The sequence below is a fragment of the Malus sylvestris genome, chromosome 13 (genome assembly GCF_916048215.2).
Source record: "Malus sylvestris chromosome 13, drMalSylv7.2, whole genome shotgun sequence".
NCBI classification, from domain to species: Eukaryota; Viridiplantae; Streptophyta; class Magnoliopsida; order Rosales; family Rosaceae; genus Malus; species Malus sylvestris.
In genome coordinates, this window is record NC_062272.1 from 2,567,180 (window position 1) to 2,585,570 (window position 18,391).

An 18,391-nucleotide genomic window follows, 5' to 3' on the forward strand; every position below is an offset into this window, starting at 1 on the left:
AGATTAACTATCGTCGAGTTTAACTCTTATATTTTGTATATGTTTGTTTCAGTTAATTAAAAGCTTCCCGTTATTGTTAGTATCACTATCAGTACTAATATCCATCAACAATCACATAAGGTGACATATCACTGATCAATCCCTACTTCCTTTTTTTTTTTTTTTGTTTCCCTCCAAAACGTTAAGCGGGTAATATTAAATACGAATAGAAACATTTACGTTAGATGTCAAAGTAATAGACAACCTAGCATATCTAGCACACTTCAATTTAAACACGCTTATTCTCTACCTCTATATATACAAATGTGAATAGAAAAAAAAAAACTTTTCCATGAATGAAAGGTATATAATTAACCTTATTCTCTATCATCATCGTCGTCATCGTCGTCATCTGCCTCAAGGTTCATTTATGGTCGGGACAAGTTTTCACTTCGAGGAGGATAAAAATGATTTCGACAGATGTAATGTTTATTCCAGTCAAACGGGACCTTGAACAACTGTGTTAGTTTTGCACCAATATCAGCGGTGGAGTTGGCTGTCCTCCATTTATTTTCAGAAAACAACCAATGCGTGGTATCTGCAAATCCCGCCTAGCTAACTATCACTTCATCAGATTTGACGATCATCCTATCCCGTTTCTTGTTACGTCATATCTTTACAATTTAAAACCCAATCAAATGTCGCTTAATTTGGTTCGGTTTCTAGACCGCTCTCGGGTACACACGGCAGACTCGTATTAGGTCATCGATGGCGCCAATTCAATAATGTATGATACCAAATTAAAATAAAATGGGAGCACGTACTGGTCGAGTGTGGCAATCACATATAGATGAAAGTTTGGAACGTTGAGTTAATGTTGTGTTTCGTCATCAGTCGATGGTGTAATGAGTTGATAGCTACAATATGGATACATGCAAAGTACAGCTTAACAAAGACGAACCAAAATCAATGCATCACATGCTGGAAACCTAAATTTAAAGCCATGGCGATCAATCAAAACAATCCCGCTGTACTTACAGATCGATGAATCCTATATATTTAGAGTTCATATCTTCTGCACCCATTGTGTGTGGCTTCTCTGTGACCTCTATTAGTGATTGACATGTGTTAATAAAATTAAGTTTTTTTAACTTTGTTGTCATAAACTTAACATGTCAATCAACGGTGAAGATTTGATCTCGTACATTTACAGAAGAAGAAAAAATCATTAATAATTGAGGACACGATACCACTTCCTTTCTAACATTTCTTTCGGTGTACATATAATCAATCAAATCAAAACCATCTCATGTTAATTTTGTATATAAAAGTTACCCTAAAATTTAGCGATCTTGACTGAGTTGAGATCTGTAATCTGCACTGTTCTAAAAATCTTTGCCTAGCATCGCCTAGGTCTCGTCTAGGCGCTAGGCGGCTAGCCACCGTCCCGATTAATGCTTAGGCGTTTGAAAATTAAGAAAGGACGCATAGACCTACTGAGGCGTCTGCCTAGACCGCCTAGGCACCCGCCCAGACTTGCCTAGGTCGCGACTCACTTAGACAAAAAATAGATAACTTTCATTTTGCATTTTATTTCTATAAATTGTAAGAGACTTGTTGCATACTAAATTAATGAACACACATTATATCCTTATTCCCCACGTTTTCATTATGTTCCAATACTTCATAATATATATGTCATTCTATTTTGTAGTTTATGATGAAATTATATATATTTATAGTATAAACAAACACTTATTTATATGAAATATAATAGATTTACTTAAATTCGTTTAGTCCGCCTACCGCCTAGGCGCTAGGCCCTAGCCTGCCGCCCGACTAGTGCCTAGCGTCTTTAAGAACCTTGGTAATCTGTTAAAAATCCAAAATTCCGGTAACAATAAGTTGTATTGTGTTTTCCTTACATGAGTTGAAAGACAGTATTACATCGATCAAAACCATACTCGAGCCAAGGTTACAAATTCATATAGAAAGAAGATATGCGAAAAAAGATAAAGAAAAAGAACATAGAGTTTTGCTATGACACATTGAAACGTATTTAAACGGCGTGAAATGATTTTTACACTTATAATTGAGGGAACAAAAGAAAATCGAAGCACAAAAACAAAGCGAAAATTGCAGAAAGAGAATGAGAGATGTTACAATAAACAGGTGTAAAACCATATTATATATATTTGAATTGAACAAATATTTAATTAGTTATAGTTTTATAACTGGATCAAAGAAAGGGCACCACCAAAAAAAAAAAAAAAAAAAAGCAACCACCAATCCCATTCACCATTTCATTATGAATTTTGTTTGTTTGTTGTTTGCTTTGACTTTAGAGCTTGACCACCTCAGGGATATGAACCGGGTAATTATCGATGCAATCAGCCCAGGGCCCATCTGACGTTGTTGTGATGGTCCGATTGCACTTCCAGACCGCGCTGTTGCACTTAAACCCGCTCCCGAACGCAATCTGCCAAACCCTATCACCTTTTTTCATCCTACCCTTCGCCTCGATGTACCCCAACTCGTACCACAGCGACGACGACGACGTATTGCCGAACCTGTGCAGTGTCATCCTCGACGCCTCGCAGTGCTCGACCGACAGCTGTAAATTCTTCTGCAGCTCGTCGATCACCGCCCTTCCGCCCGCGTGGATGCAGAAGTGCTCGAACGCCTCTCGGAAATCAGGAATGTAGGGCTTCCATTTCGGGTTCAAGATTTTCCGGCCGATGAGCGTGAAGAGAAACAGCAACTGCTCCGACGCCGGCAGCACTAGCGGGCCGATCGTCGTGATGTTCGATTTCAGCGCTTCCCCCGCAATCGCCATCAGATCTTTAGAGAGTGAAATTCCAACGTTGCCTTCCTTGTCTTCTTCCTCGAACACGCACCTATACGCCTTGTCATCTGCTCCCTTGTGTGTCCTTACTACGTGGACCAATCGGTATTTTGCGCGGCGGTGCTCGGACCTCCTGTTTGATAAAAGCAAGGCGGCGCCGCCCATCCGGAAGAGGCAGTTAGGGAGGAGCATCGCCCTCTCGTTGCCTTGGTAATAGTTCGGGGTGATGATCTCGGTGCTGACGACCACCGCGTTGGAGTTGGGATGCACCTGGAGGAGGTCGCGCGCCAAATCGATTGAAATGAGGCCGGCGCTGCAGCCCATGCCGGAGAGGTTGAAGCTCTTGATGTTGCTTCGGAGCTTGTACTTGTTGATCACCATCGCCGAGAGCGACGGCGTCGGCGAGAAGAGGCTACAGTTAACAATGAGAATATCGATGTCTTTGGGCTTGAGCCCAGTCTTCTCGAACAGAGAGTCCATGGCGGAGAAGATGACGAGCTCCGCCTCGCCCCTAGCGGCCTCCATGGTGGGGTTGGGCGGAATGTAGTGAATCGCCGGAGGGAGGCAGGTCTCCTCCCCGAGGCCCGAGCGCTCGAGGATCCTCATCTGGAACTCGACGCTCTTGGGGTTGTTGCTGAGGTTGAGGCGGGAGTGCTCCATGAAGGTGGAGAAGGGGACGCGGCAGGTGACTGGAGGCTTGAAACAGGCGTAGTCGACGAGGTAGATGGAGCGGGGTTTGGACATAAAGTAGACGGTGGCGATGAAGATGATGAGGAATGAGGAGCAGAGGATTTGGACGAGATCGAAGTGAAGTGAGTCCCAGAGCTTGAGAAGCTCGTCGGGGCCGAGGCGGAGGACCTCCAGTAGGATTCCGGCCATGATGGGGATGAGAGTGAGGGTAAGAATGTGGTTGACGAGGTACTGGTAGCCGAGCTTGACATACTTGAGCTTGACGGAGTTGGAGAAGTCCTGCATGATTGGAGGCATGGTTGGATGCTAGGTTTTCGGCAGAGAAGGAGAGAGTTGAGTAGAGATGAGAGTTGAGGGGGTGTGGTATTAGGTGGGAAAGGGGGGGGTGGGGATTTAAAGGCAACGGGACCGGGGCAATGAAGGTGGCAGATGAGGGGATTAAATGGGGAACTTCACGTCACTCAACGCTCACTTAACCTTGGTATTAATTATATTTTTCGCATACATTTCTTTTCCACGTGTAACTAAACCCATGCCCTAACATACATAGCTATAGCTACATCCAGTTTTGGGCTTTAAAACTTTACATGCATATCTTTATTTTTTGGTTCCACTAGTCATGATTCATGAGCTTCCCCTCCTGTAATTTGTCAAACATTAACAAGTCAGATAATGTCAGAGAGATCGATATATAATTGTATTTTGTGAATTCCCTCTTTAAGAAAAAAAAGAGCAGAGGTGTCCAACTATATTATTGTACGACTCGTTTCATAATAGCTTGAGACCCTTTGCGTTTTAGTTACAATCGGCCTCATGCTATTTTCACTTAGGGGTGTGATATCCACACACATTTTTTTACTTCTCTCACACCTTTTTGGTTTTTGGCCGTCGGATCGGAAGAATTAAAGAAGATCAATGAACAGAAATTAACAAGGGGTGTGTGAGAAGTAAAAATGGGTGTGTGGATAGCACACCCTTTTCACTTATTGTGAGAATTGTTCTAAATGCGTTACCAAATATATTTTATTTGAAACTAAATAATTAGTTTCATATGTGCGATCTTTATAACCTAATTTATCAATGCGATCATACAAAACAAAAAGAGAGAAATTTTTTGTTGTGTCATATTAAGGGGTGGTTTAGGTATACAAACTAAACAGAATTTAATTTGATGTGTATTCTCAACTACATGACGATGATGTTATGAATTTGACTTCAAACCATATGCCTAAAAGTATATATAAAATTCGGAAAAAAAAATTGAAAATAAAGTCAACTTGAGTCAGCCATTATAGTTAGGGAAATTAATTTCCAGTTCCTAATTAATGTGGTTGTTAGTTGTTATTTACTTGAATTGAAAAACAATTTTAGAAGGAATAAAAGACCTACAGGAAATGAGAAGGAGATTCACAAAAGTGAGATTTTTTATAGATTATCTATCACCTCATGTTTTTTACGGAATGTTTTAAAATGTTGACAAAAAGTTCATGAGTAGTCCTACTTTGAGAGAGTTTACTTAATACTTCTCAAGACCTTATATTATAATTTTTTTTGTCAACCAATCGGATAAAGTATATTTTATTTATTTCTCCTCCATTTTCCCTCTTTGGAAGGGTACATTAAACCTTTCTTGAAATTTGTCATGGTCATGGACGGAGCCAATGAAGGCTCAGTGGGGGCAGATACCCCCACTCAAGTGATTCGTTTGTTTAGTTGCAAACTACAATTATATAATATACACGGATTATCTTTGAAGAAAATATATGTATATAATATCTAACATACATTCATTCTACTTATACTCCATATCAAATATTATATGAGCAATAGTGCTCTTGTTCTGTCATTCAAACCGAAAAAACCCTCTCCCGCCTATCATGTATTTATATTTTTCTCATTAATTTGCCACTTTCCACTACTATATTGAAATTTTTGTAACATTGGAATTGTGATATATCATCATTTGAAACCATCCTTAATATCATATTGCGTATAACTATATTATAATAAAATTTTCTTAGTTGTTTTCGGTTGCCCCTACTGGACTGGAAGAAATTTCTGGCTTCGTCCCTGGCCATGGTGATAATCTATAATTTTGTTATATATATTTACCTTATGTATATAATTTTTTAGAATTACCAGAGTTATTGCACAGCTCGATCATCCTTGTTGCTAGGTTTGAGCGACGACACTATCTTCAAGAGAACCCCTTTGTGCCGATGGGCCAACTGGTTGGCGAAGTGCAGAGCGGAGTTGCAGGCTTGGCATAAGAAAGCGTCGTCGGCAGCGCAATACCAACGAGCTCTCTTTTTAATGCAGCTGTCACACGCCCGGGCAGTTTTACCGCCGACGGCGTGTGCCACTTTCTTGCTAGAATTCATCAAAGAAAACAAAATTCAAAACAAAATCTGAAATCCCAAAAGTTTTTTCTGAGAAAGTAAAATAGTGCGAATTCGAGAGTAGCAAGTGTGATAAAATGCACTTTTATATAAGTGAAGAGCGCAAGAAATAATTGGGGCGTAAGTGTGTGCCCCACAACCGGCGCTTTTACAGAGCATAAAACAGCGAAGGCAGCTCTTGGATATGCACCTTTGGGGAGGCTTATCTGTTTCCTAATTGGTCGAGTTTACAAATTCGATCCGAATCCCCGGCTTCCCATTGGCTACTTCTCCTCATTGACAAGAGAAATTTTTAGTTGTGACGGGAACATAAGTGGTACATCATGTGTTTTAATATGAGTGGTGAGAAATTTTATTTTTTAAGTTATTAACTTTTTCGCACACATATCTCATCATTTATATAAATGACACGTGGTGTACCATCCCCGTATACTGGTCATACTGAAAAATCTCTTCATCGACAGATTTCTTGTTTCGTAGTAAATACGGGTTCCATCTATCACTTTCTTCTTACCCGAATTGTAAAATGACCGTTTTGTTAGTTTTTCATCCCTACCCCCCACATAGTCCATCAACACTAGTTTAAATTTCAGGAAAACTAATGAAAATAACTTGAAAACTTTGAGTTTTAACAATAAGGACAAAATAAATGGTAAAGTGAATAGTATCAGGATTGACTTGAAAACTTTGAGTTTTAGTGTAAAAATGTGGTTTTTCGTTGAAGTGAACAATACCCGAAGCTTTTTGTTAAAGTTTCCTTAAATTTCGGAGTTTTGCATTCCCTCTAGCACTGTGGTCCTCCCATGATCCACGTGTCCTCTAAAATGGACTTGGCTTCTATCCATCGTAAGGCCATCTCCAACCGAAGGCTCGTTTTAGCCCTATGGTCCTCCAAGATATTAATATTTTGATGCACAAAACATTGCCATATTTGCCTCAATCTCCAACCAAGGGCCAAAGGGCCATAGGGCTTGTTTTAGCTCTGTCACAGAAAACCGTTTCCAACCGATGACCAAAGGCCATAGGGCTAAACATAATTTATTATTTAAAAACTACCACTTAAATTCAAATCCAACGGCTAAGTGACGTTAGCATGACGTCAACTAGCCGTTGGATTTGTAAAATAGAATTTATAGGAAAAAAATAGAATTTTAAAAAATATATGAAACAAATTTTGTAAAATAGAAGTTATAGGAAAAAAAATGGAATTTAAAAAAAATATGAAACAAATTTTGTGAAATAGAAGTTATAGGAAAACATGGAATTTAAAAAAAAATATGAAACAAATTTTGTAAAATAGAAGTTATAGGAAAAAAAAATAGAATTTAAAAAAAAAATATGAAATAAATTTTGTGAACTAGAAGTTATAGGAAAAAATGGAATTTAAAAAAAAAAAATAGGAAACAAATTTTGTAAAATAGAAGTTATAGGAAAAAAAATAGGAAACAAATTTTGTAAAATAGAAGTTATAGAAAAAAATAGAAGTTATAGGAAAAATTTTGTAAATAAAAAAAAAATAAAACTGTAAAAAAAAAATTCAAAAATAACAGCTAGCTGACGTCAGCTAGCCGTTGGATTCAAAATTTTCTTGAAGCAATCTTGTCGGTTATAACCAACCAGAATATATTTATATTAAATATATTAAATATACTCCTATCGGTTATATCTGACATGATTTCTCTGATTTTCTGGGGCCCTTTTCAGATTATGTGGGGCCCACAAGCCCTCTGGCCTATCCCTCGGTTGGAGACGGTTTTCGGGTTATTTTCGGCCCTCTGAACCCTTCGGTTGGAGATGGCCTAAATCCTCTTTGGAGCGAGATAAGACCAATCAGCTAATAATATCAGTCCTCGTGCATAAAGATCATTTTTATTTCACCCTAGAAAGGTAGTACTCATTAAAATAAAAACACAGAGATAATGTTAGAGAGATTTAATTTGTTGACAAAATTTATAAATCACATGGTGTTCACTAACAAGAAAGAACACGTTTATCAATGCTTAAGTTATAATCCAATCACCAACTTTCATGTTAGTTAGTTTACAAAACTTTGTCTATAAATGTAGTTTCTCTGGCATTACAAACACAGCCTAACTATAACAGTCAATTGTGGTATTGCTGCGTAAATAACTCCCAAATTCTATGCCGTTTTTGTCATTTAGATAACAAGTCAAGTTTGTTTAAAGGAAGTGATTTATCAAACTTTACGTCAACCACCGGGCCTAAGGCCCATATTGATCTGTAACATTTTAAGTTGGGCCAAGAAGGCCCATTAACGATAGAAACCTGAGAACGTTAAGCTTCGAACTTTGAAGGGGCAACAAGGGCAATTTCGTCGTTGAGAAATCCAATCGCCTCGTTGGGTGTAGGGTTGGTTGGTAATCTGCTGAGCTCGTGCCCACCTCGTGGGCTGCATGAGTTATCTACCAACTTCAAAGATGCTACGTGTGAACGAATAATCAAACAAAAAATTCAGAGGACATGACTGTCTCTCGTTTGTTTTTTCTTTTTCTCTGAAACCATCACTTTCTAACATCACTTGGTATATAAAAACATACCTTGACAAGTAAACCTACACAAACTTCCACAAAACCAGACGGAGAAGATGCCTGAATACTGTGTAACTGGAGGAACAGGCTTCATAGCTGCTTACTTAGTGAAAGCCTTGCTAGACAAGGGCCATGTTGTCCGCACCACGGTTCGAAACCCAGGTATCTATATTTGCAGTTATCAGCTACTTCCATCAATTTCACAATATTTTCATGCATACAAACGATGTTCTACTTCAAATGAATTTAAAGTTGAAGAAAAAGTTATTCGAACTAGGGTGCAATACGCTATAGCCAATATGACTACGCTCGAGTCCTCTCAGAATTTATAATTTTAGGTTGTCCTGTGATTCCATCTTTGTATTGATGACTGCAGTTCATGTAGCTAGCATTTACGGTTGGTAGTTTTTTTATCCTTTTGGTGACAGAGGATGGGGGGAAGGTGGGTTATTTGTGGGAGTTTAATGGAGCCAAGGAAAGGCTCAAGGTGTTGAAAGCTGATTTGATGGTGGAAGGAAGCTTTGATGAGGCTGTACGAGGCGTCGATGGAGTCTTCCACACTGCATCACCCGTTCTTGTTCCATACGACGACAATGTTCAGGCAAATTAGACTCTTCGTTTGATTTTTTTTTGTTCTCCTTTCCCGTTGTTAAACTTCGTTTTATGTAATTCAATCATATTTTTTGATCGGTGGGAGAAAACTTGAAGGCTTTCAAAACTGCAGAGTGCAGAGTGCTAAAATGTGGTACGTTCTTGAAAATATTCAAGCTAAAACGAAACTTTAATTGATTGATTGATTGCAGGCAAATTTGATTGATCCATGTATAAAGGGCACACTGAATGTTCTGAATTCATGCTCAAAAGCACGTGTGAAACGGGTTGTGCTCACCTCTTCTTGCTCTTCAATAAGATATCGTTACGATGCCCAGCAGGCCTCTCCTCTCAACGAATCACATTGGAGTGATGCTGAGTACTGCAAACACTACAATGTAACCACGTACAAAACCCTTCCGGTCCATGTTTAATTCCAGATGCATTATAAACAATAACACGTACATGTTGAATTGACGTTGAAGTGCATTATTCATGTGTAAATTATTGTTTGTGTACAGCTCTGGTATGCTTATGCAAAAACTACAGCAGAGAAGGAGGCCTGGAGAATTGCTGGGGAGAGCGGAATGGATCTCGTTGTGGTGAATCCGTCGTTCGTGGTTGGTCCTCTGCTAGCACCACAACCAACCAGCACTCTATATATGATACTGGCTATACTGAAAGGTTGTACCGCGTGACAATGTTCCAGTACCGAACAATTATTTGCCCAATTTGAGAATAAGGATATTGAATTTGCAATTTCTGCGATAGGTTCAAGAGGGGAGTACCCGAACACGACAGTAGGATTTGTGCACATAGATGATGTGGTAGCTGCGCACATTTTAGCAATGGAGGAAAGCAAAGCGTCGGGAAGGCTGATATGTTCGAGCTCGGTTGCGCACTGGTCGGAGATCATTGAGACGCTGAGGGCCAAATATCCATCCTATCCATATGAAAACAAGTGAGCATATATAAAAGGCAATCTCAAGCCAACAAGGCTTTACGCTTTCCAAGGGTCGGGGTGGAACGTTAATCGTATATATATAGTTCCTAAATTTCCGTTGGTTTAATGTGGAAAATTATAAATGGAATTATCTATGTATTTTGCAGGTGTAGCAGCGTGGAAGGAGACAGTAATCCACATAGCATGGATACCAGTAAAATTGCTCAGCTGGGATTTCCACCTTTCAAAACGCTTGAAACAATGTTCGATGACTGCATCACTAGTTTCCAACAGAAAGGATTTCTATGAAAGAATCGCACAAGGCTTTGCTTTTGAGTGCGTTCCAAGTTTCGTTTTCTCGTTTGTGTTTTGTTATGTTCTTTTTTTCCTTTGATTTCAGTTAATCAAAAGGAAGGAGACATTCCTCGCTTTGATTTGAATCCAAAGAGAACAGTTAATCACGGTTTCTTCTTGTTTAGTCACAATTTTTTTATTTACATAGATTACCATCTAAAATTCTAAATTACAAAATCTCATCAACTATCTTTTCAATAATTAAAAACGCATTTAAGCTTCTGGAGCTCACAGTAAGCACAACGGTGTTTCCGTTCTTTTTTTACTTTGCCTACGGGCCTAAGTGTACGTGGGCTTCCCGTTATGTATTGGGTTGTTACTCTTCCTTTGCTGGGGCCTGTTTTTATTTTATGTCTTCTTTTTTTTTATGTAGGGTTTTATATTTGTGTGTTTTGGTTAGATTTAGGCTTATCTTGCACGGATTGTAATCTTCTTTTCATTAACGAAGCTTTATTTTCGACCAAAAAAAAAGTGACTCATAACGCATTGGTTGAGGACAGCGACTGAATCCAAACATATAGCTTTATGGCGGCTTCTAATGTGTCAATAATTGGCTCTCTCTTGATTTGTCAAATGTAAAGTCCACTTGTGTATGATTTTGACTTGTTTAATCCCCTTAAGTTTGGCAAAATTAACAACCGGAAAAGACAATTACAACATATAAAATTTGATCGACCCACTGATGACGTAGACAACCAATAATACGTTTACTTAAAGTATAGTGATGACCGTATGTGGTTGGGGATGAATTCTGGACTTCGTATTTTATGTGGTAGGATAGGGCAAGTACCGAATTCGATTCCAACGCATGTGAATCACACATGGGTGGACGGAGAGTGATTGAAATGTTTCTGTGATTCTTTCTGACCTTCAAAAGTGTGAATTGTCATAACAAATACGTTAATTGATTCTTTTAAAAAATAAATGTAGTGCGATATATTTACTTACCTGGAACAAGTCTTTGTAAAAAATCATCTCTTGACAAATTTGTTTCTATGAGTCTTTTTTATCTTTAAAAATATAAACTATCGAACGAATCCACTAATTGATTATTTTAAAAATATATATAAAGTTATGACATATTTACTTACCTAGAACAAGTGACAGTAAAATATCGTTCCTCGAATTGAAATAATCAGTAGAAGAAACAGTGGCACGTGATGTTAATGGGATTTGGATTCTCGCCGGATCTCCTACCTGGGAATCCTAAAGATCAACGCACATGGACCGTTGATAAAAAATCGTGCGGCCATAATTTTTTCTTTTTTTATATTTTTCACGCAAAACAACATTATTTTACTTTTAAAAATAAATAAAAAATTTAATCGGACCGCATGATTTTTTATCAATAATCCAAGTGCGTTGATCCTAAGATTCCTAGTGAGGGGATCTGGCGAGGAGTCAAATCTATGTTAATGGATCTTCATGAGGACCAAGTAAGCAGGCGCATTGAAGCTGTGTCAGCAAACACCCATTGGTTTGGTAAATGAGGACCGAAGGTGGCTGGGGAGAGCAATTGGAGTACAGCTAGCTCAAGATATGCTTTGTTTGGCAAAAGAAATCCAACCCAGGCCCACCACTTCTGTTACAACCTTCAGTATGTTTTTCACCCGGAAGGATTATCTCCGGATTCTCTCACAGGATCAGGAGAGGATCCTCAAATCCTATAAAGAGGATCCGGAGAGAATTCTTATTCCGTTTTCACCACAACAAAGAAAAGAGAGACTCTCGTACCTCAGCTGTGACATTTCATTCTAATATATTACAGCTCACAATTGCCGAGAAAAATTAACAAAATATTGTATCACTGATGCAAGACGTCATGGTAACATTCCTTGATATGAAACGTTCCGATCAATTATCCCACACAATGTTAACATTTCAAGATGGTGAAAACCAATTATCCAATGCCATTCCATTCGAAAAATTCAAACACACATCGATAATGTGTGTTAGATTTAAGACACCATCGCCTTGGTATAAGTTACACGGAGGTAAAGTAATAACTACGTAAAATATGGGTCACCACCTACCTTGATATCAAAGAACTCTAGTCATAACTACCGAAAAGACCTAAGAATAAAGGGAGGCACGGGTTTTGTGCTCCTTTAGGTACCGTTTGGTACGTGGGACGGAACGTGCCGTTCCGTCCCACGTTTGGTACGCTTAAAAACTGTGGAACGGATTATCCCATGGGACGAAATTTAGCTGATTTTTCGTTCCACCTCTTCCCCTGGAACGACCCGTTCCACATTCGTGGAACATAAATTTATAACATTTTATGACAAAATCTCTCCTTATCTTTTTCAATATTTACATTATCTGTTCCGTCCTGTTCCGTCCCGTCTGCGTACCAAACGGTACCTGAAGGATTTGGATCCTCTCCGAGGCAACTGGTCAAGATCTTCCTAATCAATGTTAGTAAACCGTTAAATTTTTATGCAACGATTACAAACAGAAATGCTCTCTAAAAATTATAATAATTATAACCGTTGGATAAAAATCCAACACTCTACAAACACTAGTCAAAAGGATCCCGACCAGTTGACTCGGAGAGGATCCAAATCCCTCCTTTAAAGGATAGCAATCCACGGATTTGGATCCTCTCCGAGGCAACTTGTTGGAATCCTCCTGACCAATGTTCGTGAGCCGTTAGATTTTATCCAACTGCTATAATTATTACAACTGTTAGAAGATCCCTCTATTTATAACCGTTGGATCAGCAATCCACACTCGTAAAGCTCCATGAACAACTCCAAGCAGAGACCATAAATGAAAATACAAATCAAATTTCCAAAATCCACTGAGCATTTTAAATTCTTTGCGGAAATTAGGTAAATTAATTAGACTAAATAAGGAGAGATTGGGTAAAGTAAAATTCATTGCAGAAGCTTCATAGTACATTACCACATCAGGGAGATAAAAGAGAGATGATAACGTTAAACCCTTCTACGACAACAAATCAGATCGAGAACCCTTTGGACGGCTCTGATAGCACAAGAAAACCCAAGGATTCACACTTAACACTAAAACGCTTATGCCGCAAATCACCATCTTAATCTCTCTTTAAACAAACAAAATAATTAAACTCTCACATAATTACCACTCTCACTCGAGAACTCCATGTGTTACTTGAGAGTTCATGATATTACGCCTAATTGCTGCAAAACCATAAACAGAGATTTAACTAAAGAGAAGCTGCAAAATTTATTGGCATACTATGTTGAGGGGTTCATCCAACCAGCAAGCAATGTCATCCTTGCCAAGATCCTCAAAGTCACAGTCGGGTAGACTGCTCGGCTCATCGCTTTCGAACCCGGGAATCTGTATATCCTCAATGCTGCTGTAATTGTCGAACAACTGCCCAAAATCCTCCAGGTAAAGCGAATCGAGCTCCGGTCCCAAGTTTAGCTCTTGATCAAAATGAAGAGGGCCCAATGTCTCATCAAGAAAACCCAAATCGGGTATTTGCAGCTCTTCAAGATTTGTCGACTCATCGGCAATCTCCTTCTCCAAATCAGCACCATTCCGAATGTTATTGGAAGCAGATGTCTCCAAATCAAGCACACAAGAAGGAGAGCTCTGAGAGACGACAGAGTCAGAATCCTCAGACGAAACAGGTTCAACGTTGTTGTAGGAATTCTGGTTGGAAACGACAGCTGAAGCTGAGGTAGCAGCTGCCAACATTTCTTCAAATTCGAGCCGCTTGGCCTCATAAGCCTTTGAGGCGTCCTCCGCAGTATTGAAAGTACCAAGCCAGAGACGAACCCCTTTGAAAGGATCACGAATCTCAGCAGCCCATTTCCCCCATTTGCGCTGCCTCACGCCTCTGTAAGGAGAAGAGGACTGCCGGTGGGACTTGGTGAATATCGCCTTCTTGCTGGGTTTTGGGGTTCTGACTCCATTGCTGTCTTGACTTGAGCTCTCTTGCTCAGCTGTGCCCGGCTTCGGGTGCGCGGTTGGGCAGAAAGTAATTTCACGAACGAAGCGTTTTGGGTTGTTGGGAAATCTTCTCTCTCTTCCTCCTTCGTCCTCGCTTGAAGATGAGTCATCAGTGGCGTCGGGATCGTAACAGATAATGCGAACTTTCCTCATAATCTTGGACTGGTGATCAGGAAATGGTTCTCTCTTGGACTTTCTCATTCCGTTTCGCTGTTTCCGAGGCATAGCCATTTTCAGAAATTAGTTTCAGAAAATGGCTAAAATCTTCTAAACCCCTCAAAAATACCCAAAAACAAAATTAAAAAAAAAATTTGAGATATGAGTTTGAGATGTGAGTATCAGGTTAGATCCCCTCTCAGGAATAAGAAGAGGGAAGAAAATAGTTTTATATGAAAAGCCCCAAAATATTGCGATCCAGAACAAGTCCTGCAAATTTCGAAACAAGAACCAGTAAGATTTTGAAAACTACGAAATAAAAAATCAACCCAGAAATGAAAAAGAAAAACCCACAAGGGTTTAACAAAGATTCAGAGAGATTAACCAAAACCCACATACCTTTTTGGTCTCAAACTCATCGAAACGGGTCGAATTACCGGGTTGAATCTCTGCCGGAAAAAGCAGAGAAGCATAAAGCAGACGGCAGAGCAAGCAGCAGTAAAAATCCAGAGCTTCGACGGAGCCCCAATCACCACCAAATCAAAGCTAGCCGACATAAAATCTCTCCACGCAGCCTCCTTCACACTCCTCCGTTCCTCAGAGAAAACCCGAATCTAAAACCTTCTGTAAAAATCTGTGTGAAATCCTGGAGAGAGCAAAAGCAGCAAAGGAAGACTATTAGGGGCAGAGTGATAGCAAGATATAGTCGCTGCAAAACCCCAAAAGCTTCCCACTTTCGTGGTCAAGTTGGAGAGGATTACGAATCTATGGCCACGATTTAACGAGACAGGAATCAGAGAGTGGTCAAATTGTTTTCATCGATTTCTACAGAAACATAAAAAAAAATATTAAAACATAAAAAATGACCACACTCTCTGATTGAACATAAAGATTGAAGTTGAACAACGCAAATCTCTATAAAATTAAATTATCGAAAAATCCCAGAAACAAAAGTTAAATAAAATATTCAACAATTTGAAGCAACCTTTGTGTTGCTTTCTCGCTCCTCAATATTCTATTCCTCCTCACTACTCTCTGCCTGCCTTCCAGATTCAGTGTTGGCTTCTCTCTGCTTCACTCTCACACTCTCGCCATGCTGCTTTTTCTCTATGCGGTTAAAAAATTCATTTAAAAACAGAGATGGCGAGCGTGTGAAAATAAATTTATAATATGTGGCAAAAAAGAAAAAAAAAACTAATTTTGGAAATTAATAAAGGACATGGATCCTCTCTCTCACCAAGTCACATCATAAATTTCAATGGTCCCGAATGTTACGACTTGGTAGATTAGGAATAATGCATCCGGAGATGATCCATGTCCATTAATAAATACTATTTAATTAAAAAAAGTTGTGGTTGGGCGCCCATCAACATACATGATGCATGACCCTACCATCCCAGGTTCATGCATATCACCCCCGAGTCCTTCGTCGTACTGCCTCTCGCCAGCTGTGTTCCACACTGTTCAATCGTACGGCTCTGGATGGCCTATCCCAGCGGGGTTAGGTGGGAGCGTCAGTCCACGCAGTGAATTGGCTCGGTTCCTGAGAGAATTTCCAGGCACGCGCCTCGGACGGGCGTGGTAGACTCTGTGGATTTTTTAGGAATTGGATTCTATGATGAACGCACATAAACTGTTGATAAAAGATCGTACGGTCATAATTAAATCTTTTTTATATTTTTTAAAGTAAAATAGTTTCATTTTGCATCAAAAAATATAAAAAAGAAAAAAATTATGGCCACACAACTGTTGATCAACGATCAGTGTGCATTGATCTCTAGGATCCCAGGGAGGGGATCTGGTGAGGATCCAAATCCGGTTTTTTACGGGGCAAACGCAGCGCCGCGAGTCGGCAAAAGCGTATTTCTTGTGTTGTAGAGCGGTTATTTAGGTGTCAAAATAGGAATCAATATTTGTCATATATCTACTAATTAATAAAACACTCATTTCAACTAAAATTATATAAAATTATCAGTTTAACCATCTAATTAAAACAGAATATGAATAAGAAATATGGGGCAGAAATGTAATTTCATACAACCAAATCTTTTTTTTTTTTCAAAACCCCACCTACATGTAATTCTAACATATCTCTAATTAAAAAATAAAATAAAATAAAAATTCCACTCCCACATTCTCTATCACTTCATTCCTCTCTCTTATTTCAAAAACAAAAATAAAAAAAAATTTCACACACTTTGTGTGTTCCAAAATGCTTGTGAAAAATATAAAAAAAACTATTTTAAAATTGAAATTTTCATGAACTCTCTAATTTACAGTATTAATACGAAAATTGTGTCAAATACAAAATCACGGAGAATACACAAAAAGCTCTACTTTTGAGAGATTTGTTTGCTCTAGATTATTGTTTATTTTTTTAGGTAGGAAGTTGGTTTTGCATTTTTCTTGACCATGATAATTCTGAAAATCTGGACCTTGTAAATTTTATGAGTGAATCGATTTGACAAAAAAGTAAAAACCGGGTGTAGAGTACTTAATTAGAATTTTGGAGTTTAAATTTTAGGCTTATTTTTATCTTTCACACACTTTTATTATTTTTCGTCTTTGATTTTCTTAATTTCATTTGATCTCACTATAGAACATTAAGTTACCATGTGAGAAATAAAACTGGATGTACCCTCCCCCCCTCCCCAAACACTCTCCAACCCATGTTAAAATTTTAGGCTAAATGTCAAATGTTATTTCTGGGCCAAATACCCCCCCCCAGCTTTCCCCCTGGGCTAAATGCCAAATGTTTATCGGAATTTAAATTTTTTTAAATTAAAAAGTTCATAAAATTAATTTACAATAATCTACATATTTATTTTAAAAATTTGATTTAAGAAAAAAATTAGCCTAAGTTCATTCTTTAATAATTCCGGTCTAAAATTTTAGGACAGAATGGTTGGAGTAGAAAAGATATTTCTAGGCTAAAAGCCAAATTTTCCGGGCTAAAAAATTTGGCTTTTAGCCCAAGGGTTGGAGATGGTCTTAGACCATCTCCAAACCTGGGCTAAAAGTCAAATTACCTCTCAAATTACCCCCCCCCCAAACACTCTCCAACCCATGTTAAAATTTTAGGCTAAATGCCAAATGTTATTTCTGGGCCAAATACCCCCCCAGCTTTCCCCCGGACTAAATGCCAAATGTTTATCGGAATGTAAATTTTTTTAGATTAAAATGTTCATAAAATTAATTTACAATAATCTACATATTATTATTTTTTAAATTGATTTAAGAAAAAAATTAGCCTAAATTCATTTTTTAATAATTTCGGGCTAAAATTTTAGGGCAGCAGGGTTGGAGCAGAAAATATGTTTCTAGGCTAAAAGCCAAATTTTTCGAGCTAAAAAATTTAGTTTTTAGCCCAAGGGTTGGAGATGGTCTAAAAGCCAAATTTTTCAGACTAAAAAATTTAGCTTTTAACCCAAATGTTGGAGATGATCTTATTAATTTGAAGTTAATTAGTTAACATATTTTCTTGGTCAAATAATTATCAGTCAACTAAGTTGTGTTGACGGAGACACTTATGCCAAGGAACGTCAATTTAAATGTCCCATCCTTAAAAACTAAAAACACAAATACCATCATAGCTCTAAGAGGCACATTATTTGCGCTCCTGTTTAGATGTTCCTTTCTGAGGTAGATTCTCTTATCTCTCACTTTTTGTGTCCTCTTATATCCTTCTGTTTTGTGTAGTCACGGTTAAACTACATTAACATTATATATGTTTTTTATAAAGATAATAAGATAAAAAAGAATAGTAATATAAAATGTTGACGTGGCTTAACCGTGATCCTATAAATAGGAGAGCATGGAAAGCAAGAGGGCAGAGAATCTACCTCCGCTCTTTCTATCATTTTTTATTTGTGCGGTCACGGTTAAGCCACTTCAATATTTTATATTCTTAATACCTTTTGTCTTATTATCTTTATAAAAAAAT

The 18,391-nt window shown here is 38.3% G+C and overlaps 3 protein-coding genes across 4 annotated transcripts; 1 reads left to right on the plus strand and 2 right to left on the minus strand.

The window, feature by feature from the left end:
• Positions 1-2,136: 2,136 nt before the first annotated feature.
• Positions 2,137-3,897, minus strand: LOC126596438 (3-ketoacyl-CoA synthase 5). Its single transcript, XM_050263024.1, has one exon. It carries the CDS (start codon positions 3,809-3,811, stop codon positions 2,321-2,323), a length of 1,491 nt encoding a protein of 496 aa, XP_050118981.1. The 5' UTR covers positions 3,812-3,897; the 3' UTR covers positions 2,137-2,320.
• A 4,536-nt stretch (positions 3,898-8,433) lies between these two features.
• On the plus strand, positions 8,434-10,457 carry LOC126596439 (tetraketide alpha-pyrone reductase 2-like). Its single transcript, XM_050263025.1, has 6 exons — positions 8,434-8,624; positions 8,891-9,063; positions 9,266-9,451; positions 9,575-9,737; positions 9,825-10,014; positions 10,164-10,457. The coding sequence occupies exons 1-6, from the start codon at positions 8,519-8,521 to the stop codon at positions 10,303-10,305; spliced, it is 960 nt and encodes a 319-aa protein (XP_050118982.1). The 5' UTR covers positions 8,434-8,518; the 3' UTR covers positions 10,306-10,457.
• A 2,756-nt stretch (positions 10,458-13,213) lies between these two features.
• Positions 13,214-15,602, minus strand: LOC126596876 (ethylene-responsive transcription factor ERF118-like). 2 transcript variants are annotated; one of them, XM_050263555.1, is made up of 4 exons: positions 15,434-15,602; positions 15,210-15,273; positions 14,848-15,094; positions 13,214-14,718 (listed from the first exon to the last, which is right to left on the minus strand). In XM_050263555.1, exon 4 carries the CDS (start codon positions 14,521-14,523, stop codon positions 13,558-13,560), a length of 966 nt encoding a protein of 321 aa, XP_050119512.1. In that variant the 5' UTR covers positions 14,524-14,718; positions 14,848-15,094; positions 15,210-15,273; positions 15,434-15,602; the 3' UTR covers positions 13,214-13,557. The 2 variants fall into 2 exon arrangements, with proteins under 2 accessions (XP_050119512.1, XP_050119511.1); XM_050263554.1 differs by lacking the exon at positions 15,210-15,273.
• Between the last annotated feature and the right edge of the window lie 2,789 nt (positions 15,603-18,391).

Excerpts from the sequence above, each read along its gene's own strand:
- LOC126596438 (XM_050263024.1), bottom strand. The coding sequence starts at position 3,811 with ATGCCTCCAATCATGCAGGACTTCTCCAACTCCGTCAAGCTCAAGTAT.
- LOC126596439 (XM_050263025.1), top strand. The coding sequence starts at position 8,519 with ATGCCTGAATACTGTGTAACTGGAGGAACAGGCTTCATAGCTGCTTAC. Across the intron at positions 8,625-8,890 it reads CACCACGGTTCGAAACCCAG|AGGATGGGGGGAAGGTGGGT; the intron begins GTATCTATATTT and ends TTTTGGTGACAG. Across the intron at positions 9,452-9,574 it reads AGTACTGCAAACACTACAAT|CTCTGGTATGCTTATGCAAA; the intron begins GTAACCACGTAC and ends GTTTGTGTACAG.
- LOC126596876 (XM_050263554.1), bottom strand. The coding sequence starts at position 14,523 with ATGGCTATGCCTCGGAAACAGCGAAACGGAATGAGAAAGTCCAAGAGA.